A 23087-nucleotide genomic window follows, 5' to 3' on the forward strand; every position below is an offset into this window, starting at 1 on the left:
AATACACTTTGTTTTTCATTCACTTAGTTGTTTTGGAGAACCTCAGTTACCTTAAAATTAGTGAGGGCATCTGAGCAGTTGAGTAAGCATTTCTTGGCTGCTGTTCATTTAAAGCTTGAGACATGTGCTAGTTATGGAATTAGGTACAGTATCTTGATAAATTGAACATCCAGCTTCTGAACTGTAAACAAGAAGCTGGATGTTTTGTGGAGATGTCCTAATTTTTGCAGATGACAAAATCTATATTTTTAATAACTTAGACAATGCAATACTTGAATTGAGGGAGTGTTGTCATATTGTAAATTAAAGCAGTAATCTCAGGGTGAAGTTTAATTTTGCAGAGTAAGTGAGGAAAATGTAGAAGGCAAACAAAATGCAGCATTTAATGTTTGTTGTATCAGTGAAGAATCAACAATTTACCTTCAAGCCAGCATTAGATTGGTATTTTAGCTGGTAAGGGGGAGGGGGGATGGAAATCATATGTGTCCCTCTTTCAAGAGTTGTGACCCACTTTCAGTTCTGAAGTAGAACATTATCTGGGAGACTAAATCATCTGTTTCCAGGCGAATCAAATTTCTTGAACTCGCAACCCGTGTGATCTGTGTCGTCTAAAGGAAATCTGTTCCTTTATGTAGATTTTGACTTGCCCTTTCGTTTGCAGCAGCGGTATCTTACAATTCTTGGAAAGTCCGTCTCGATGCATTACAGCACAAAGCCTTTTGAAGACTGGGGCTGCAACAAGGTAGTAAAAATTAACTGCAGCAAACTCATGCTTGTTATTGAATTTTTGTCTCATGCATGAACAAATTAAATTTGAAAGTTATTTGTAAAAACCCAATGGTTTCAAATTTGACATAATAAAGTTATTTTTCCTGCTGCTCTTTCAAAACTAAGTCTTAAATAATTACATTTATTTTAGTTACTGCAAGCTAAAAATTCTAATGGCAGCATATTATACTGTCATTGCATAACTGTCAATTGAAGTGATTGCATGTCAATTTCAGTGGCCACATATTGAAGTTGCTGTTGTGTTCTTATGAGATGGTGTGTGAATACTGCGGCGAGATTATATGGAAAGTTTTTTTTTCCTGTAACGGCTATTTTACCCAAGACAGTTTTTGTTTTTTTGCTTTTCGATTTCCAAAGGAACATTTAATTGGTGCTCTAGTCTGAAATCGAGTTATAACCTAAATGGTGCATAACATAAATGGTGTTCCTAATTCATCAGTTGCACTTCATCCAATTTGTGTTAAGAAAATCATAGTAGTACTGTTACTCAAAACTAATGCTGTTTTAACAATGTTATTTTGGATGCAAGCATTTAGAACCGTTACTGATTTATTGTTGCACCTGGGCATTGTATAGATTAGTAGAACAGAGTTTGAGAGTCTTTTCGCTCTGTTACCTAGTGATCTGGAATTTTACCCGTTAGCCATTAACAGATGATCTGTGGGCCATTTCTAATAAATCAGTATGCATCAGTGGAGAAGGTTAATTGTTGTTTTGTTTCCATTGGCCATGAGCTTCAGAAAGTGCATAGACTGTGTCAAAGTGTTATTTTTGGAGCAGTGGATGTGCATGCGTACTTTTGCCTTCCTTCCCACTTTGTATTTTGTTCAAAGTAGAAAGTTAGGTGTTTGGATTGAGCTATTTAAATTTTTTAATGTTAAACTAACGTCTCTCCGTCTTTTATAACACATTCTTAAAATGAATGCTGAGTCTAGAGAATTTGGAAAAAAAAGGTGAAAATCTTGTTCTCATTGAACAATGGCTATAGATGTTGGGGTATTCGGGGATTTTAGAGCCGAGATGCAGATTAATTGACAGAAATGTGACCATGGAATAAATGGATTTGGGATTTGGATCTATCCTACTTTAAATGAATGGTAGGACAGTGAAGAATTATGTGGTGTGCTCATTTCATGAATTTGTTTTCTTGGAAAGGCCTAACAATTTATGCACAAAATTTATTCTGTGTTTCTCTTTCACCATATAACTTTGCTAAGATTGCAAAGTTACTGTTGTGAACATTCTGTAATATTACGTGCTTATACCATCTCATGTTTCCCCTTTGGAAAGGTTAAACCAGCATGTAAATTAGGGATGGTAGCACGGGACTCTGTTATGCTACGATTAAGTGAAAACACTTCCTTTTTAGAACTTATCAGCTGGCGACGACTAGCTGTAATGTTTTTTATACAATTTCATACTTGTTGGGATGAGGTATATTGATGTAGGAAATGTATTGTTTCCATGCCATGCTCGCCCATCCACTCAAACTTCTCAGTAGCAGCCAGAAAATAGACAAGAGATTTAAAACTTGATTTAAATCAGATTCTCAAAATTAAGCAGCTATGTTATAAATTAGCACAGGTGATACCACAGGTTTTATTGAAGGCACAGGAAACTACAAATGCTGGATTCTTGAAAACAATCTAAAAACTGGTAGGAGGAACTCAGCGGGTCAGGCAGCATCTGTGGAGGGAATGAACAGTTGACTTTTCTGGAGCCCTTCTTCCACCTGATCAGTCTATTAAATTCCCTCTACAGATGCTGCCTGACTTGCTAGTTTCCTCAAGCACTTCGTATTTTACCACAGTTTTTAAGTTTTGTCTCTGTTTTACAAATCTAGCTGCCAATCCCAAAATTTGGATTTTTGTTTGCAATCTGTCCTATATTTCATGTTGAAGAGATAACGGAAACAAGGGTTAATGTATAGATAATGTTGCTACATACATCTTTCTATTTTGTTTGCTAGTGTGGAGTGACTAATTTCAAGCGACGTGAAAGATGCTTTAAATGTGATGCTCAGAAGCCTGGTAAGCAGTGCTGAGAGATTACAACATTTGATTGGTATGGTTTCAAAAATGTTATTTCACACCGCGGTGGGCTTGAAGTTGTTAATGCTTTTTCAGTACACCTCCTAGAGAAATTTGCAGAGGGAATCATAGGGGTGATCACATTGCCCGTCAAAATTAACCTGAAGTGATGTTGAGTGCTAAAGAATAGGTGTTGTTCATAGGTTCTTGATGTTGGTAAAAATGTGAACATTCTTTATCTTTGCAGTATGACCTGTTAGTAACTATATTATTTATTGACAATTTAATCTCAATGAACAAACACAAATTTTAATAGTTCCATTCTTTTCATGTTGAGGATATTGCATTGAAAATAATTAGCAAGTGCCTTGGTTCTCACCATCTTACCTCTTCTCATTCACCCTTCCGGAGCTTGCTCTATGATTGGATGATTGGTATTTCTTAATTTCTTCCAGAAACTGAAGAAGAGCAAGTTCGTGTGCAAGGAGAGCCATTTATGTCTGACTATGCAAATGACAGTAAGTTTTTATATAAAGCAAATTTATCGCTTAGTATAATATTTTGAGGTTAGCTTTATTTGGCCCCCACAAGGTGTATAAATATGCATTGATCTGATCAACATTTGATAAGATTCAATATGGTAAAGTGGTTTTGCCTTTGGTTCCACTCACTAGCCAATATATATGACAAACTGATGTCACTGTGTTAAATTGTATATGGTTTCAAACATCTTTAATTTATTTACAGGAATTATTTGGGGAAATTTGGAATTAACTTGCAGAGTCCCTCTTTCTTTAGTTCTAAATTTAAAGCTATGGTTGTTAAATACATTGAAGGCACTTGGAACTTTGAAGCCAGTGTTGTTTCATTGAAATGACTTGGGATTGCCTTTCTATGTGAAAGAAAATCGATCAATGCGGTTGATTATTAAAACCAAAATTTCAGTATCCTGCGAGGTGTCGTGCTTCCTAACGTTGTGAGCAGCACTGAGTTAAACATATGTTCATCTAACAATACTGGAAGAATGAGGAGATTAAAGGAAATAAAATCCTTGTACATTTGAGTATTTGAAACCAAGGGAGGAAAGGTGTTGTACAGTCATCTTCTGTTTTTAAATGGAAGGTGCATGTTCATTTTAATTTTGTTAGAGGTGGGATATATTGATAACAGAATATGATGCTTTTCACATTCGTCATCTGTTGCTTGGTAGAACTGCTTCTACATTCCAATCATAACAATATTTTTACATTTTTGGACTGGGATTTTGTTGTGAACTGGCTGCTGTCTGATTTTTTTTTAATTTATTTTTTTATTTTTTTAAATCTGATTGGCTCCAAACTAATTTGGTCATCAATATTCCAATGACCAGGTTACAACTTAAATTATGTATGGAGCAAGATTGAAACCGTAGTCATTTGACCTTACATATAAAAGTTGCCATTGTATTCTAATATCATTTTAATTGTCAACAGCCATTATTTTAAGAAACATAGGCCCACACACGCCAATGGAATCTATCCTGAGTGCATTGGCTCCATATGCTGTGCTTTCCACTGCAAATGTAAGGTTGATCAAGGACAAACAGACCCAATTAAACAGGGGGTTCGCCTTTGTTCAGCTGGATTCGTCTTTTGTAAGTTTTATATTCCCTCTTACATAATGACATATCATAAAGTGATCATATTGCCACAGGGTTATTGTGACTAAGATATTGAATCAATTCATGCTCTGTGAAAGCATTGTAGCCAACTCTTTGCTTGAATGTTTTATGTAAATTGAGATAGCAAGACGTTCAAGTAATTATTGCTCTGCAAGAAGTAATTTGGGATATGGTGAGCATTGGCATGTTTATTAAGAAACCAGTTTATTACTAGTGGGGTGGAGTTTTGGAGATCACGTCTTCTGAAGGAATTTAAAGTCAGTTTTATGGACAACGTGCTCAATAGAGACGCAATTTTTTTTTTAAACGATTTCATAGAGAACTTGATCTTTTATGTAATTGTTCCCTGATCTACATGCACATTGATGCCTATTCATTGATGTCATGGCTCGGCTTTCACAAGACAATGGAATTTGCAATATTAAGTATAATATTTGGCGGGCTACCAAGTTCTATTATGTCCTAAGGCTTATTTTACTAGCTTTGTCAACTTATTAGATTCTTGTAGGTTGTTTTTCGGAAGCTGTTCATTCTGCACCACTGAGCCAGGCGATATTAAAAAAAATAAAAATGGAATGTATTCTTTAAAATTGTGATTTTTTTTTTCCCCTCCTTTTACAGGAAGCTTCTCATCTTATTCAGATACTGCTTGCACTACAACCTCCATTAAATATTGATGGGCGAACTATTAATGTTGATTTTGCCAAATCTCTAAAAAAGTAGGTTGTCTCCGAATGTTAAAACCTTTTAAGTACAGCTGCAATATTTTGATATAGATTCCTTTTTCTGAAAGGTTTTTTAAAGCTTGCAAACCTAAAATGTGTTATCTGAAACCTAATTGCATATGTGATGAAGTACTCAACTCCATTCCATAATGCTCAGTTTGAGCTGATGGGAAATGGGTTAAACCTACACTTCTCATTTTGTTTTTCCTTTCCCATGTTTTATATCTTAAAATTATCTGAAAAAATGTAGTTTGCTATCTATAAATTTGCATGCCACCAGCTAGAACAGTGTGGCTAAAGTGGTTAACTCTGGCTGGAAGAGACTTTGGTATCACATAACACTCCAATGTTGCTTCCTATCCATGGTGCCAATTCTTTTTTGGCGCCTCGCTGAATGGATACTTTACCGGTTCTGATCATAGCACGTTTCCAGAGTAATAGGAAGGTTTGGTTTATTAAATGGGAAAGCACACCTGTTGTGCCCTGAAAATTGGGTCTGGACTCTGGCATAGATTTCCCTTTCTAAGTGAAAACTGGTTGCTCCTGTACTCATTTTGATATCCTCATAAATCCATAATGAACTGTTTATCTTAGGGACCATATCCTTTCTGATGGTAATAAGATCAGTTCGTCAGCTGTTGCAATCACAGCTATAGCTGCTGCCCAGTGGTCTTCGAGCCAGGTAATGGTCTCTTTTATGTGGTTTTCCTACATATGTTAGTTGTACTGCCTATTTAGTTATTTAGTATGACAGCAGTATCTTATTTACATTTAAGGTGAGGATCACCACCTCGTTTAAAAGTACTCATCTACTTATAATCCATATTAATCCTGCACAATGTGGATGCAGTTTGCCTAAATGTGGACCCGTCAAAAGCTGTAGGCTGTCAAGGTTGCTGCATTTTACGATGTGTTCTTTATTTTTCTCGAGTACTAATCCTCATTTAGGTTACAGTTCCAAACACGCATTGCTCTTCTCTCTTGACCATATGGGTTCTTCAGTGTGAGCCTTGAGTGCCAACTGGTTATTCTGCTGCAACAAACTATTTCCGTGAACTTGAACCAGCTCCTATACTGTGCAATTGTTAACGTTTGAAAATGGGATTACTGTTGCTTCAGTCGCATGCATTTTTACCTGCTGTAGGTGCAACAAGGATCAGAAGATGGAAATATTGACTATAACTACTTTCAGCCAGGACAAGATGGCTACAATCAATATGATCAAGTATGTTTAGAAAAATTATTGCAGTGCATAATTGTAGGCATTTTTTGTGATTATTGTGGAGTTGAGAAAAAGCAAAAGTTAAGACCACTTATTTTGTGCTGCTTCGCAGTGCAATGAGTTTAAGGACTCCCTTGAGCATCACCACTGATGGCTGTTAATCCATGAAATTAATTCGGTGGAAGGATATTTATTCTGAGTGTATATTCTCCTGATTGCTACATTTTCAGTGTTTTTGGAAATGTAATCCAATTGTCTTTTTTTAACACAATCCAAATTATTTTAAAAGCTCTGTGGATGTAACTTCACACGAACTGCAGCAGTTCAAGAAGGCAGCTTGTCATCATTTTCTCCAGGGCAGTTGAGTGACCTTGTTCCATTTGTTTAAAAAAAAATAGTAAATGGCTTTTGACAATCCTCAATTTGATCCTGTATGACGGATGAGGTTTCAGTAAATCCTAGCCTACACCTGCCTACACTTATTTGTATGTGAAGTTGCAATACAATGCTGCATTGTGAGAGGAGAGTAATGCCCAGCCAAGAAAATTGTTAGTGATTTTACTGTTATATATCTGCTTTAGGTACCGTATTCACAAGATTATGGTCACCAAAGTGGTTCTTCGGATTCCACACAGCAAGGTGTGGCAACTTACCAGGCACCTGCTGTAATCACAGGTGGGATGTCTAGTTTTTAACATAATATTTTATTAATACTGTTTATTACTTAACTGTTGGTCTTTGTAACTGCACAGAGTATTTGTTAAAGAATTACATCTGTACCTGAGAATACACTCTATAATAACTGAGAAATCTTGATGTTGCCTTAATAGGAAATTTGCTGCTCAAAATTTAATGAAAAAAATGGGCATCTCTGATGAGATATGAATGGGGACGTGAATCTTATCACGTGGCTTATTATTAGTATTCCATATGGAATTTGTCATCAGGGAGTTATTAGTTGGCTTTTCTGCCTGCCATTGAGACTTTGGATGCCGTTGGAGGTGTTTTAAGAGTCATCCAATGTCCCAACTATGTGGCTTCTAATGTATTAGTATCTGAGACCTTGAATCTTAATAGAGTGCACTAACGTCCTAATTTATCACTGCTGCTTGATTAGAATGTAACTTCGAATCATTCTGATCTAAATTCACTTTAACCATATAACAATTACAGCACGGAAACAGGCCATCTCGGCGCTTCTAGTCCGTGCCGAACACTTACTCTCACCTAGTCCCATCTACCTGCACTCAGACCATAACCCTCCATTCCTTTCCCGTCCATATACCTATCCAATTTATTTTTAAATGATAAAATCGAACCTGCCTCCACCACTTCCACTGGAAGCTCATTCCACACAGCTACCACTCTTTGAGTAAAGAAGTTCCCCCTCATGTTACCCCTAAACTTCTGTCCCTTAATTCTCAAATCATGTCCTCTTGTTTGAATCTTCCCTACTCTCAATGGAAAAAGCTTATCCACGTCAACTCTGTCTATCCGTCTCATCATTTTAACGACCTCTATCAAGTCCCCCCTTAACCTTCTGCGCTCCAAAGAATAAAGACCTAACTTGTTCAAACCTTTCTCTGTAACTTAGTTGCTGAAACCCTGGTAACATTCTAGTAAATCTCCTCTGTACTCTCTAAGTATTGACATCTTTCCTATAATTTGGCGACCAAAATTGTACACCATACTCCAGAATTGGCCTCATCAATGCCTTGTACAATTTTAACATTACATCCCAACTTCTATACTCAATGCTCTGATTTATAAAGGCCAGCACACCAAAAGCTTTCTTTACCACCCTATTTACATGAGATTACATCTTCAGGGAACTATGCACAATTATTCCTAGATCCCTCTGTTCAGCTGCATTCCTCAATTCGCTACCATTTACCATGTACGTCCTATTTTGGTTTACTTTAATTATGTTAATTTCCTGGTTTAATTCCAACAGAGTTGTGACTCTGGAATTTTCTGCCAAAGAAGGCAGCGGAGACCAATTCACTGGATGTTTTCAAGAGTTAGATTTAGCTCTTAAAGGGATATGGGGGGAAAAAGTAGAAACGAGGTACTGATTTTAGATGATCAGCCAAGTTCATATTGAATGACGGTATTGGCTCGAAGGGCCGAATGGCCTACTCCTGCACTTATTTTTTTATGTTTCTATGGGGGGCATCTCAACACAATTCCTGATTTATATTTCTATAAAATTAATACCGGAAATTTATTCCATCAATTTTAAAATTTCTTACATTTCTTTAATGTTCTTACATTTTTACATATTTCTTACATTTCTTTAACATATGTTCTTGGAGAACTCTAAGCTCCAAATACATCAAACTGGAAGCACTGTCTCTGTTCTGGGATGGCTGTTTCTAATGCTGTATCACAGCACTTTTATTTAGCATTGTCATGAGAGATTACCAAGTGGACAGAGGAAAATTATCAAAGACATGCTCAAAGGTTCTATGAAGACTTGCTACATCCCTAATTACTCCTGGGAATCAGTCCTCTGTACCATGCATTGGGAGCGCATCATGGCCTTACAGAAACTACAGACCATCTTGCACAAACTACCATTCAGCGGGTACTGTCATCCATCTGCGGCAGCCATTCATTCAATTCAATTGAATGAATTCATTCAATTCAAAGCACTTTATTCGTCCCCGAGGGGCAATTTAAAAAGGCGCATTACAGTAGCTTTTTAAAAAGGGACACAATCAACAAACATAAGTAGCACGCATACTGCACAATCAACCAGCACACGCATTTCACAGACACACTGCACAATCACACATCAACATTCAACACATAGCAATAGTTTTAAAATGCTTTCTAAGTGCTTCAATTAAAAAAGTGCATATAGAAGGTTATTGTCGGCGCTTTTGCCAATTTGGGACCCATAAAACCCAAAGTCAGTACAAGTTGGACTAGATTCTGAGGAGTTGCCCAAGAAAATGACTATTTGTAAACTATATCTCTATTACAGGGGTTCCCAACCTGGGATAAGTTTGCCTTCAGGGGGTAAATTTGTTGATTCTGGATTTGTACATTTTTTCTCATTGATTGACTATGTTTGGTTCTGGTATACCGGCATCTATTCATCATTAGTTCATAAATAAGTGAAATAACATTCTTATGTGCTATTAAAGTTCCATGGGGTAAACGGGACAAAGAAGGTTGGGAGCCCCTGCTCTATTAGAATAAAACTGGTCGTCCTCCTGCAATAGTTGCGGGTGAAACTTTGGTAGTAAACTTGTGTAACTTTAATACCAGTCATTTGTAATGTTGGTGTTTAAGGAGGAACTGCAGATGCTGGAAAATCGAAGGAAATGCATGGTACATTAACCTATGTAATTGTGGATCCTCCTGGACTATACTTGATATTTTTTTGGTACGTTTATATTTTCCCTTTGACAGCTCCTCCTACGGTTTCTAAACCTGCAACAGTTTCCCATGATGGTCAACCCTACCTGCCACAGAATCAATCTGAGGTATGTGGGTACATTTCAGTGTTCTCGCGTTTGAGATTTTGAGGGTACTGAATTGTTCAGCCCAAAGAGACACAAAATGCTGGAGTAACTCAATCGGAGAATCAGCATCTCTGGAGAGAGGGATTGGGTGATGTTTTGGGTCGAACCCCTTCTTCAGAATTGTTCAGCCCCTTAAGTTAGATTACAGAATATATTCTCTCAAGGGTTATTCCAGAAATCCAAAATTACGCTCTTGTGCACGCTTTGAATTATTTGCTGTATAATTTTAAAAAATTAAATATTACAGCAAACTTTCTGCTAAATGTTGAAGCTGAACCTGCCAGTAAAACGCACAAACAAGAAAATGTAATTAGACACCTGCTTGCCACATTTTGTAGCTTTGAACTACATCTACATATTGGCATTAAGCTGAAAGTACTGTCTTTTTTTGCAGATTCCATTCATGTTAGTTGACTTTGGCAGCAGATTACAAAATCTATGAATGTGGGTTGTTGCAGGTGGTAGTGGAATAGTTTCCATCAGGAAAACTGAAGAGCTCGTTGATAGTGCTGAGGAGGGAAAAAATCAATTTCCAAATATTATTCTTGGGATATTTCGGGGAGGTGAGGGGGGTGGGGGTAAAAGTTTTAATTTGACATCTTGGGCTATCGGATGGTGGCAGAGGACCTTGTGGAGCCTATTTGTTCCTGCATACAGAAAAACTAAGTTTATTGAGCTTTACCATTTTGCTATTGAGGGAGTGCAGCGTAATTCCTGGGATGGCGGGACTGACATATGATGAAAGAATGGATCGACTGGAATTTAGGCTGAGAGAGGATATTATAAAAACATATAAAATTCCTATGGAATTGGACAGGTTAGATGCAGGAAATATGTTCCCGATGTTGAGGGAGTCCAGAACCAGGGATCACAGTTTAAGGCGTAGGCCATTTAGGACTGAGACAAAGAAAAACATTTTCAACCAGAGAGTTTTGAATGTGAAATTCTCTGCCACAGAAGACAGTGGAGGCCAATTAATTGGATGTATTCAAGAGAAAGTTAGATATAACTCTTAGAGCTAACGGAATCAAGGGATATAGGGAGAAAGAAGGAACATGGTACTGATTCTGGATGATCAGCCATGATTGACGGTTCTGGCTAGAATGGCTGAATGGCCTACTGCACCAATTTTCTATGTTTCTAAAATAATTTCAACGTGTTTGACTTTATTATGCACTAAATTCACTCTAGCTGCTAGTTAGTTTGTAATGGCTCTCAAAATGTGTCTTGGATATGGATCTTGACTAGATCTTCAGCTGCAGACTTACTCCAGCATTCAGTTAGATCTTGGTTGAAATTAAAATATAATGCAGAAAAATCTTGTACGGCACGAGTAGGCATTTGTCTAGGCAGAAGTCTGGATAATGCAGATGAGAAAAAATATACTGTTCAGCACATGTTATGGCAAGTTAGTCTTTGTCTTAATCAAGGTATAAAAAGAAATGTAGATGCTTGAGACATCTGTAAAGCAATTAAATCAAACACTCAGCAGATCAGGCAGGATCTGTGCAGATAGAAAGTTAACAATCAGATGAAAGGACATGCAGGTAAAAATGATTAATTTCTCTCTGAAGAGATAGAGTTAAGTCAGATGAAAGAACATACATCTGATCATCTTTCTGTCTGACCTGCTGAGTTTGATTTTATTTGCCTTTCAGATGTCTCAAGAATGTGCATTCTTTTTTTGTTACACCTTGATTAAGACAAAGGACGGACTATATACCCACTATAAAATAAAGTGCTGAACAGGATTGTTTACATCTGCATTGTGCAGTTATTGGTTATATGTGGCATCAATCAGTTTTGAGAAATTATCTGCATATTAATAGCTGGCATGGTGATATTTAATTATATACTTTGGAGTATTTTAACTAAAGGTAACTTTTTTTCCAGGCATCACAATCAGGTCAATCTCAGCATACAGATTCTTCCCCACCTAATGGTTCTTCAGATTCAAAGGATTCAAGCTATCGTGAGTGCTTTACCCAGGTGTTACTCTGTGCTTTACCCAGATGCACTCTCTTTAGATGTTGCTGAAAAGTCATTTTGTTTTTCTGTTCCAGCTGTACCAGATGTGTCCACTTACCAATATGATGAATCATCAGGATATTACTATGATGCGCAGACTGGGTTCTACTATGACCCAAATTCGCAGGTATCACTTATCAACAGTGTACATTTTAAAAGCCTACTATGTGCTGATTTGCTTCGGATCGATATCTTGACATGGTCATACAGCACGAAAGCAGGCACATTGGCACAGCTGATCAAGATGCCCCATCTAAGCTAGTTCTCTTCATTTGGCCATTAATCCTGCACCCCTATCTATCCATGTATCTGACCAAATGTCTTTTAAAAATTGTTATTGTACCTACCTCAACTACTTCTTCCAAAAGGGATATCTTTTGTTTTTAAACAAATTTACATTATCAGAACCTTGGGTAGCTTGATCAAATGTCTCACTACTGTAGTGACTTGTATGAAACTAACAACAATGGTTTCTCAATCCAGGGAGATTTCTAATATGTTGCAGTTATAATTGCCGGCTCCATTAAGATGTGGCCAAACTTGCCCTGAAAATGGCAGCATTCTTAAACAGACAAGTTTGTTTTCAGGTAAAACTGGATTTTCAGGACTAATTGGCATTCCTCTTATTAATGCCACAGCCCACTTTTAATTGGGTTGTCAGCAATACATGAAGTTAAAATTATTTTCCCTGAAGTCTGCTGCCCGGTGTGTTGCTCCATGGATAAATATGCCTATTTCAAACGATACTATTCAGAAGGGACTTCTGTGTTTTCCATCCAAAAGTGGAAATTCTGAATTGTTGCTATGCTCTGATCTTGTTTACTTTAATGCTGGCCTAATTGATTAAAAGATATAGCAAAGAAACTGGCTGTTTGGCCCACTGAGTCCATGCCAACCATGGCCTGTTCAACATCCTCCATGTTATCTCACTATTGCATCCACTCCGTGGCAATTTGCAGTGGCCATTTAACCTGCAAACCTACACACTTTGAGATGTGGAAGGAAATCGGACAGAGCACTCAGAAAAAAGCCATGTGGTCACAGGGAGGACATGCAAACTTCACATAGACAAAGTCCAAGGTTAGAATCGCACCTGGGTCTTTTGCCTTGTGAGAGACACTACCAGCTATGCCACGCTGCAGTCCTGAGCACAAATGTTGTGAAGGGTCAAGGAATTAGGCCCTGCTCTTATAGTAGGTATTCCATAGGCCAAAACGGTACACGATAGCACTACAATTTTTGGCCCACCTTACTCACCATTGTCCTGTGATGTAAATGAACGTTTCGTTCAGATTGATGGTATATTTTACAAGTTAATTGACATGTTAACTTTACAAGAATCACTTTTCAAACCACGTATCCACTTGCCCTGCCAGTCAGCTGCGATCGACGTCACAATGGGATCCTGAATCTCATTTACATAAAAAATCGCGATGTTCTAAAAAAAGTTTTAATCAAATTCTTCCAGTTTCATTAACAGCTAACATTGTGTTTAGGTTATTAAAGAAAAAATGCGATTTTCATTGAGAATTCAATTTTTTTTTAAAACATCGCGCTTTTCATTGGGGGTGGGGGAGGTGGGGATAGAGGGAGAGGTGGAGGAGGTAGGGAGTGGTGGATAGGGGGAGATGAGGAGGGAGTGTGGGGTAGTGGAATAGGGGGAAACGGAGATAGAGGGAGAGGAGGTGGGGTAGGGAGGGGAGAGAGGTTAGGGAGGGAGTGACTGCGGGTAGGGGAGGTGGAGAGGGGAAAGAAGAGGGAGGGGGTGGGAGTGCAGGGGGATGAGGGGGAATGGAGGAGGGTAGGAAGAGGAATGGGGAGGCGCAGTTGGCGGAGGTTTGCCGTGACTCGCGTCACAACTGGGATTTCTGGCGTCACAATGGGAACCCCTCAGCCACGCCTGTGCATTTGGAGGCTATGCGTCAGTTGTGGAATATTGCCTTGGGGGATGGGCCCAACGGGTCCGCACCTGGTCTAGTGCATTTTAAAAGGGGTATCTTGATTTTAAACAGATTTACAATTTCACAACCTTGGTCTGTGATGACAAGTACCATGCACCACTCTGATAAACGTTTGATGGATAAAATGGAATAAATCTGAGACTGAAGGTTAAGATGTGATAAACAGGTCAAGAATGTACTGATAAGTAGTTAATCTGATATTTTTGTTTTCCTTGTATAAGATACTTGTCAAGTTAGATATAGGGAAACTTAAGGAGCCAATTGAGTGAATGAACATCAAGTGATGCTGCCCTTCTTGATCCATACTTGAGTTAAAGATATTGATTATACTTTATTCTTACCTGTCATCAAATAATTTAAGAGGTTCGTTGATAAATGTTTGCTCTTGACTTATTGTGTTATCAAACAATAATGCATTTTTAAAAATTTGTTTCAGTACTATTTCAATGCACAGACTCAGCAATATATGTATTGGGATGGAGAAAAACAAACTTACTTACCTGCTCCAGATCAATCTATGCAGCAAAATATGAAATCAGCCACTGGATCAAAAAACAAAGATGGGAAGGAGAAAAAGGAGAAACCAAAGAGCAGGACAGCACAACAAGTGAGAAATGTGGCATGATTTACTAAACACAAGTAGTTTAGCTTCCACTGTCCCAATTGGTGAGACCAAGCCTAGGCTTGGCGATCGCTTTGCCCAACACCTCCGTTCGGTTCGCAATAACCAACCTGATCTCCTGGTGGCTCAGCACTTCAACTTCCCCTCCCATTACAAATCTGACCTTTCTGTCCTGGGCCACCTCCATGGCAAGAGTGAGGCCCACTGTAAATTCGAGGAACAGCACCTCATATTTCGCTTGGATGGTTTACACCCCAGCGGTATGAACATCGACTTCTCTAATTTTAGATAGTCCCTGCTTTCTCCTTCTTTCCCCTCTCCTTCCCAGCTCTCCCACAGCCCACTGTCTCCACCTCTTCCTTTCTTCTTCCCGCCCTCACCACCCCCACATCAGTCTGAAGAAGGGTCTTGACCCGAAACATCGTGTATTTCCTTCGCTCCATAAATGCTGCCTCACCCGCTGAGTTTCTCGCATTTTTGTCTACCTTCGATTTTCCAGCATCTGCAGTTCCTTCTTAAACAATCTATTGTCAGTGATCATGTTTCATTCTATATTGGGTAGATGAGAACTTAATGTGAATTTTTTTTTTCCCGTAGATTGCTAAGGACATGGAGCGGTGGGCTAAAAGTCTAAATAAACAGAAAGATAACGTCAAAACTACCATGCAGATGATAGCTGCTAAAGAAGAGGAGAGGAGAGAATCTGCTGCTGCAGATGCAGGATTTGCTCTATTTGAGAAAAGGGTATGTTGACGCAGTCAAAAGATGTTATTGGGTGTAGTGGAGCATTTGAATTATTTGGATCTTCAAAAGGACACTCATTTTATATTGTAATTGAGAAGATATTAGCTATATGAGGAAAGGATTCAAGAGTTAAAGGAATGATTGTGAGCAGAAGCTCATGTTGAAAAGTATTAAGGTTTTCTACAATTTTAGGTGCACAGGGATAATTAGGTGAAATGTGAACTTTAAGGGACAAATGAATTAAGGATTATTTTGCAAACAATCTAGATCTTTTTTAATCCAGAATTAAAATAACAAAATAAATATTGGAAATAAAACAAATCAAAATTGGGCAATTATAGATGGTGGGAACTTGAGAATATACCTTAGGTGTTAAGCTGGATCCATTCAGTTTTAAAATCTGTGTGACGAGACAAAAATAAGCTTTTCTGTAGTAGAAGCATCTAGAATGAGGACGATATAACACATCTGTTCCTTCCTCTTATTTATGTAATATTTAGGCCAAGCAATATTTGTAGAAACAGTAAACAGGTTCATGTTTTGTGTAGATGAAATTTAATCGGATCCGAGGGAAATTAGAACACATTTTAAATTGCACACAGAGGGCTAGGAGAGAACAGAGGGAATGTCTTTGTTGTGGTTGAGACAGATTGACTGACAAATAGTGGGGAGTGGTTGATAATTGCAGATAATCTGTCTGGGGAAGATAACAAAAATAAATTATATGACGGTGGATTGGATGAAGACAGAATAAATTTGGTTGAGAATTTGCCATTCCAATGCTAGAAATTATCTGAAATAACAATGCTGGGTGTATTTGTCCTGTCGCCCTTGCAGATTGATTACATATTTTGTAAAGAGATCACCCTTTCTGCATTTGGGGTTACAAACTTAGACTATGTTATGGACATTGCAGTACGCTAAATTGAAAGAGGACACCAGAAAATAGGAGCATAAGTAGGCTATCGGACTCCTCATTCCTGCCCAACCATGGCTATCCATGCTAGCCTCTACTCTTCTGTGCCATTTCCCCTTAATCAAAATAAAACCAATGCAACAAGATTTAATTACATTCAACTTTCCCAAATGATTAGCTATTTCTTTGGTTGACTCTTGCATTTGTCAATAATAGCTGATAACCTGACTGACCTGTAGTCCCCTGCCTTTCTCCTTATTTGAACAGGATTGGCTGTTTTCCGAACTTCTGAAATTTCCTGGTAAGCTCCAGGAATTTAGTGAGTTGTCAAAAATGGTTCCACTATATCTCTGCACCCATTTCCTTTAAAATCCCAATGAGGGCACTGGCGACTTCTCTGCCTCTAGACCCCCCCACCCCCCGAGTTTCTCCAATACTTTATCCCATCTGATATTAGGAATATTAGTAACATCTTCCATGATGAAGACTGATGTAAAAAAATGTATTCGATACATCTGCCATTTTTTTGGTTTGCTCCAATTAATTTACACCAGCCTTGATCTCTGGAATCCCCATATTTATCTTAGTTGCTGCATTTATCTTTGCATTTCCTAGCAACTGTCGCCTCTCATATGGTTTGTCTTGTTTAAATGTGCATTACATTAATGGATATTGAACACACCTGTTATAGGGGATGGTTGAGCGTCAGCCAATGGTATTGGAACCATTTAGTGGTCTGTCGGAACACCTACGAGATGACGATGAAAGTCCACTGAAGGTTTGAATGTCTTTCTTTCAAGCTTGCTTTTTTTTGTGTATTTCCATTTACCTCAAATATCATGGGTTGAGGAATTTGCAGTGTTGCAACGTTTAGATCAGGTGAATGCCCACTAATTTTCGACAATGGAAATGGGAAAGTGTTTTCATAAAGTTGTACAGAACTGCAGGCTTCAAGCATGCAGGTACAGCGGGCAGTGAAAAAAGCTAATGGCATGTTGGGCTTCATTGCGAGAGGATTTGAGTTTAGGAGCAATGAGCAAGGAGGCCCTGTACTGCAGTTGTACAGGGCCCTGGTGAGACCGCACCTGGAGTATTGTGTGCAATTTTGCTGTCGTAGTTTGAGGAAGGGCATTATTGCTATTGACGGAGTGCAGCATAGGTTCACCAGGTTAATTCCCGGGGTGGCGGGTCTGACATGATGAAAGAATGGGTCGACTGGGCTTGTATTCACTGAAGTTTAAAAGGATGAGAGGAGATCTTATGGAAACATATAACATTTTTACGGGATTGGACAGGCTAGATGCAGGAAAATGTTCCCCATGTTGGTGGAGGCCAGAACTAGGGGCCACTTAGGACTGATATGAGAAAAAACTTTTTCACCCAGTTGTAAATTTGTGGAATTTTCTGCTACATAAGGCAGTGGAGGCCAATTCACATTTTCAATAGACTTAGATATAACTCTTAGGGTTAACGGAATCATGGCCCCTTTATTTGATACATTTTAAGTGAGGTATAAACTTCATCATTATCTTTGATCTGCTTCACAGTAGTGAAAATTATACTTTTGTGCCTTGTTTTCATTTCTATGACTAAAGCACCTCTGTGCTATAATTGTAAAATGATAATTTGTTAACAATTGTTTATTTTGACTATTCGTACATCTACAAGGTAAATAATAGTTTAAATGAAAAGATTGAGCTGCTTACCTCAAAATACATTGATTAAACTGAAGTTTGATGTCTTCCTTGCAGAGAAAGTCAAGTCCGCTCCAAGGTCTTGTGGCATCCTATAGTGGAGAGAGTGATGACGAAGAACAAGAAACATCTCAAGACCTGGAAGAAAAATTGACAGATTGGAGCAAAATGGCCTGTCTGCTGTGCAGAAGACAGTTTCCTAATAAAGAGGCCCTTACTCGCCATCAGCAACTGTCTGACCTGCACAGGGTAACTGCAGTAAAATTAATATGTGTAGTAGGAACTGCAGATAATGGTTTATACCAAAGATAAGGCACAAAAAACTGGAGTAACTCAGCAGGTTAGACAGCATCTCTGGAGAAAAGGAATAGGTGACATTTTGCTTTTGGGACCCTGCTTCATCCTGTTAGTCTGAAGAAGGGTCTCAACCCGAAACGTCACCTATTCCATTTCTCCAGAGATGCTGTCTGGCCTGCTGAGTTACTCCAGTTTTGGTGTCCATCTGCAGTAAAATTTATATTTATAAGCACGTGAATGCTTGCCACACAAAATGCAGTGAAGATGCAGTGATGCTTTTGGCTAAACATTTCTTGTAACTGAGGTTGATTCGTTCATTTTGTGACAAATTATTCAGTACGTGCTCCAGTTAAAATAATTAGATGTGTACCTTCTGCACGGTGAGGGTGGCTTTATGGCGAGCATAGTAATTATATTTATGTATCATTGCAGCAAAATTTAGAGATCAGGAGACGATCAAGAATGTCTGACCGTGAACTTGAAGCATTAGAAAAAACAGAAATAGAGGTAAGCTAATTTAAATGGTAAAGTTAGTTATAAGGGCTCTTCTGTTTCTCAGCAATCTTTTGGCCTTCAGCTTGGCTTCAATATATACACTGAGAGGGTATATACTGGAGTACAAGTTACTCCACTGTAACTTCTCGAGGACCCTTCACTGTCTCGGATTTGAAAAATTATAATTTTGCTTTAAACTTTGGATCACTTGGATCAAAGTTTTATTTGCCTATAATCGTGTCTCTATGGTTCTCTCAAATATGGTTTTAAAATGATAGAACCTGTCCTAAGTGGCTGTACATTAATGGATAAGAAATCTGTAGTTTTAGACCAAATTATTTTATTAGCATTTAATGGTTTGCATGGTTTTGTACTTGAAATATGCCTTCCTTCCCTCACAGATGAAGTACAGAGACAGGGCAGCAGAAAGAAGAGAAAAGTATGGAATCCCAGAACCTCCAGAACCCAAAAGGAAGAGATTTAATAATGCTGCAGTAATGTAAGTGCAACCAACAAACAAGGGAACTTGATTAGGCCATTTACCCCTCAAATACGTTCTTATCATGAAGTGAAATTATTGATTCATAACTAATATGATCTAATTGCATACAGTTTCCCTCATTCCTGTGGTATCTTCAGTTAATGATCTCTCAAAATATTTTTTGAGAGATTAACTACAGATATTGATTCAGTTGAAGCTTTTAAGTCTATGAAACATTAATTAATTTTCCCCTGGGTAAAGTGATAATTGAACCATTTTGTTGATATGTAAAATGGATGGTGAATCACTCTGGCTGTTGAACCCAGAACTGTGAGGCTGGCCGTTAGATCTGAGAAATGTATTCACTTAACAAATCTTTAAAAATCTCAGCCCCAAAAAGTCATTTATGTTCTGTTGTTAAGTTATGTTCCGTAGTCTAAATCAATAGAATATTTGATATTAATGAAATATAAAGGAAGTTTAAATAATGGTGACTCAATGATTAGTTATGATCTATTTTGTACCCAGCTGGGATGTGTGATCAACTTGGTTTTTGTTCCTCGTATATTTAAGCTTCAAAGAAAGAATAATTGCAGCAGCTTTTTCTAAAACAATTTAAACTAGATCACTCTTGGTAAATGTAATGTTAATTGGGAGGAGCAATGTGGAGGAATGCAAGAGTAATTAGATTATGTCCATTTAATAACATAGATTACGTGGTGAAAAGAATGACTCTGACCCATTGAACTTTTTATTCCATTGCTGAATTTCTGTGCTCATTTCTTCCTGGTTTGGTGCACAAAATTGGGATCAATATTGATTGTAACAGTGTCAGCAAACAGATTGCCCTTGTTCCTCCATCACAGACTAGATCACAGTATGGTGAAGTTACATTATTGTTATGGATCTGATAAGCATCATCAGTGGTTGAAAGTATCAACAAACTTACCCAAACAAGCTTGTGAATCCCCATGTTTTCTCTAGGACAAATTGAATTGATCTCTAATATCCTTGCCATTGCAGTAGTGTTTGGCATTTCTAAAAATTTTAATTAGAAAATAAGATAAGATATTTTCTTTGCAACAGTGATTTTGAGCAACCAACAAAGAACGGTATTAACAGTGACAATATTGGGAGTCGAATGCTTCAGGCGATGGGCTGGAAGGAAGGCTCAGGATTGGGTAGAAATCGGCAAGGCATTACAGCACCAATACAGGTAAGGTATTCAATGTATTTTCCCAATTCGGCTGCCACTATCGAATTCATAATTAATAACTGGGGTAATTTGATTTGGCTATTGATAACCTGATGTCAATACAATAGTTTCTCGATTGATCCCTTGTGAAACAGTGATTTTCTTAGTCTTAAATTTACTTTTATTTTGGCATTTCTACAATTACACAGAGGAATTCAGACGTGCTACTTTTGCTTATTGCTCCAAGTGCCACATTTGTTTTGTGTGCTAATAAGAATAAGCCAGCATTTAACACATCCCCTTCATAAAGATGCCTGCCAATGAAATTCATGCTTTGGGGAAGGAGTAAGAAATCTAAAACTGGTTCCTGGAAAATATCATAATTCAGGGATTGAATCAAAGTGCTGTCATTAATCGCAACATAAACTTTATTACGGACTCGGGGTCCAGATAAGGGGCAACATTACATAAATGCATTGCATATTAAAAAAATATCAAAGTACATATAAAATTTTAGTATATCACTTATAACAGCATCATAAATTATATTAAAAAAAACCACAATACACGAGTTAAAAATCCAGATTAAAAGAATGATCAATGTCCGACAACGAGACAACGATACCAGTGTATCCACAGCTGGGATTCGTAGCGTGTAGTGCTAACCCTTATGTTTGACAAGGCCAAATCTAACTGGAGTTTCATTTCAATTTTTCTTTTAGGACATGTAATATCTGCACCCATTTATTGCTTTGTATAACATGGCATTTGCTCACTGCTTTCTGCTGCATCTTCAAGCGGTACTGAATATGGTATATTTTGGCGACTGATTGTGGAAGCTAGCTACTTTATTCTGGACACTTCCCTGGTACGCTTCATGATTGCCAGCTAACGAATGGCACATAGAGGCCAGGGAGCCAATAGTCCCCGTCTCAGCCTTATCAAGATGATCATAGAACATAGCTTTCAGTTGTCCTAATTACTTTGTTATAAGGTGAAAGGATGGAAACAAATAGGATTAACTAACCCTTGGCATCAAGTAAAAGACTAAACTGTTTTTGGAAGCATGTAATTCTAGGTAATTTCTGGCCTTATCAAATACAGTGAAATAATTATTTAGAGATAATTGTGCAATTTCACAAAGGTGAATTGTCTATCGGTGATTCAGCTTTCATAGCCCTCAAGTAGATATGGGCTACAGTTCAATTATTTCTGGTCTGCTTAAATCAGTGATCCTTTATTCTGAATCTGGGAGCTACATTGATGATTAATTCCATTAGCATTAGAATGCTAGGTACATGTTGTACATTTTGATTTTTAATGTGGGTAATGAAAAAAGATGTTTCGTACCAATGTAAATGCTGCATGATTCAGTGTTCTTACAAATTTTTAATTTCAGGCTCAAACAAGGATGAAAGGTGCTGGTTTAGGCGCACGAGGAAGTTCATATGGTGTCACTACTTCTGATTCCTACAAAGATGCGGTTAAAAAGGCAATGTTTACAAGGTTTAATGAATTGGAGTAACTTAAGAACGGTTGTAAATATGTAAATAATTTTTCCTAATTTTTGCTACCGGGTATATACTTGAGTAAACGGTGTAATTTGTCTTTAGGAAATGTAATTTTTTGACACTTTGGTTAAATCTTATTTATGTTAAATGTACAATCAAGTGTACAATAATGTATCTACTGTTTTTTCAGAATAAATTTTGAAAAGAATGAGTTTTTCTTTAAATCTGTTATGTTCTGAAACATACAATACCAAATCTTATGCAGATTATATGTTTTGTTTTTTGCTGCTTATAAATTGTAATGTAAGGGATGTTACAGAGAAGACTCATCTGGGGGAACCCTGCAAAAAATTTGTATAGACCTTAAGTACAGGAGTCAGTCCAATGAAGCTGTTCTGCCATTCAATATGATCACGGTTAATCAAGCCTTCAAATTGGCTTTCTTACCCTTTTCCCCTAATCACGTTATCGATTAGAAAACAATCTCTGACTTAAATATACTGGAGGATTCTGTGGCAAGGAATTCCAAAGACTTAAGCTTCAGAAGAAATTCTTCATCCAGATTTATGTGGGCACCCCCATATTCTGAGACCACACCCATTCTCATCCTCACATTTTTCCTTTTTAAATCCCTGAAGACATCACTAAGAAACATATAAAATTCACTGAATACAGTCTGAATTTAAAGTGCGGAAGGAACTTGGGAGGCCAGCTAAGTTTGGCTAGCACTTGTATTTGTGCTCAGCATGTATGTTCTCTTCTGTCCCAAGTTATTTAACCTTTCTTTGTAGGACCACACATCCATATTCTCTTGCTGGTGAATATCTGAATTTGTTCATGACGATCAAGATGCCCCATGTAAGCTGGTGCCATTTCGCCCATGTCACTCTAAACATTTCCTATCCATGTACCTGTCCAAATATTTTTTATATGTTGTTATTTTACCTGCCTCGACTACCTTCCACAAACAGTGGAAAAAGTTGCCCCTTGGCTTACTATGAAATCTTCCCCCGTCACCATAAGCCTACACCTTCTAGTTGTTGATTCTCCTACCTTGGGGTAAAAGACTGCGCATTCACTTTATCTATTCCCCTCATAATTTTATACATCTCTAATGTCACGCTTCAGCCCCCTTCACTCCAAGGAATATAGTCCTAGCCTGCCCAACATCTAAATTAAGCTTT

At 37.8% G+C, this 23087-nt stretch overlaps 1 protein-coding gene across 2 annotated transcripts in view; it reads left to right on the forward strand.

Annotated features, from left to right (window-relative positions):
* The window catches only part of LOC129704742 (RNA-binding protein 5-like), a 37039-nt gene extending 14928 nt beyond the window's left edge, over positions 1–22111 (forward strand). For both annotated transcript variants that reach the window (XM_055648056.1, XM_055648055.1), the window contains exons 7-25: positions 662–742; positions 2759–2819; positions 3275–3337; positions 4292–4452; positions 5101–5198; positions 5799–5886; positions 6349–6429; positions 7008–7101; positions 9847–9920; positions 11853–11931; positions 12023–12114; positions 14385–14555; positions 15168–15314; positions 16922–17008; positions 17982–18173; positions 18654–18728; positions 19118–19215; positions 20284–20413; positions 21792–22111. In XM_055648056.1, coding sequence (XP_055504031.1) covers positions 662–742; positions 2759–2819; positions 3275–3337; positions 4292–4452; positions 5101–5198; positions 5799–5886; positions 6349–6429; positions 7008–7101; positions 9847–9920; positions 11853–11931; positions 12023–12114; positions 14385–14555; positions 15168–15314; positions 16922–17008; positions 17982–18173; positions 18654–18728; positions 19118–19215; positions 20284–20413; positions 21792–21917 — 1998 coding nt within the window. In that variant the 3' untranslated portion in view covers positions 21918–22111. The remainder of the gene's footprint in view (positions 1–661; positions 743–2758; positions 2820–3274; positions 3338–4291; positions 4453–5100; positions 5199–5798; positions 5887–6348; positions 6430–7007; positions 7102–9846; positions 9921–11852; positions 11932–12022; positions 12115–14384; positions 14556–15167; positions 15315–16921; positions 17009–17981; positions 18174–18653; positions 18729–19117; positions 19216–20283; positions 20414–21791) is intronic.
* The last annotated feature ends 976 nt before the right edge of the window (positions 22112–23087 follow it).

This window comes from Leucoraja erinacea, chromosome 16, assembly GCF_028641065.1.
Source record: "Leucoraja erinacea ecotype New England chromosome 16, Leri_hhj_1, whole genome shotgun sequence".
NCBI lineage: Eukaryota > Metazoa > Chordata > Chondrichthyes > Rajiformes > Rajidae > Leucoraja > Leucoraja erinaceus.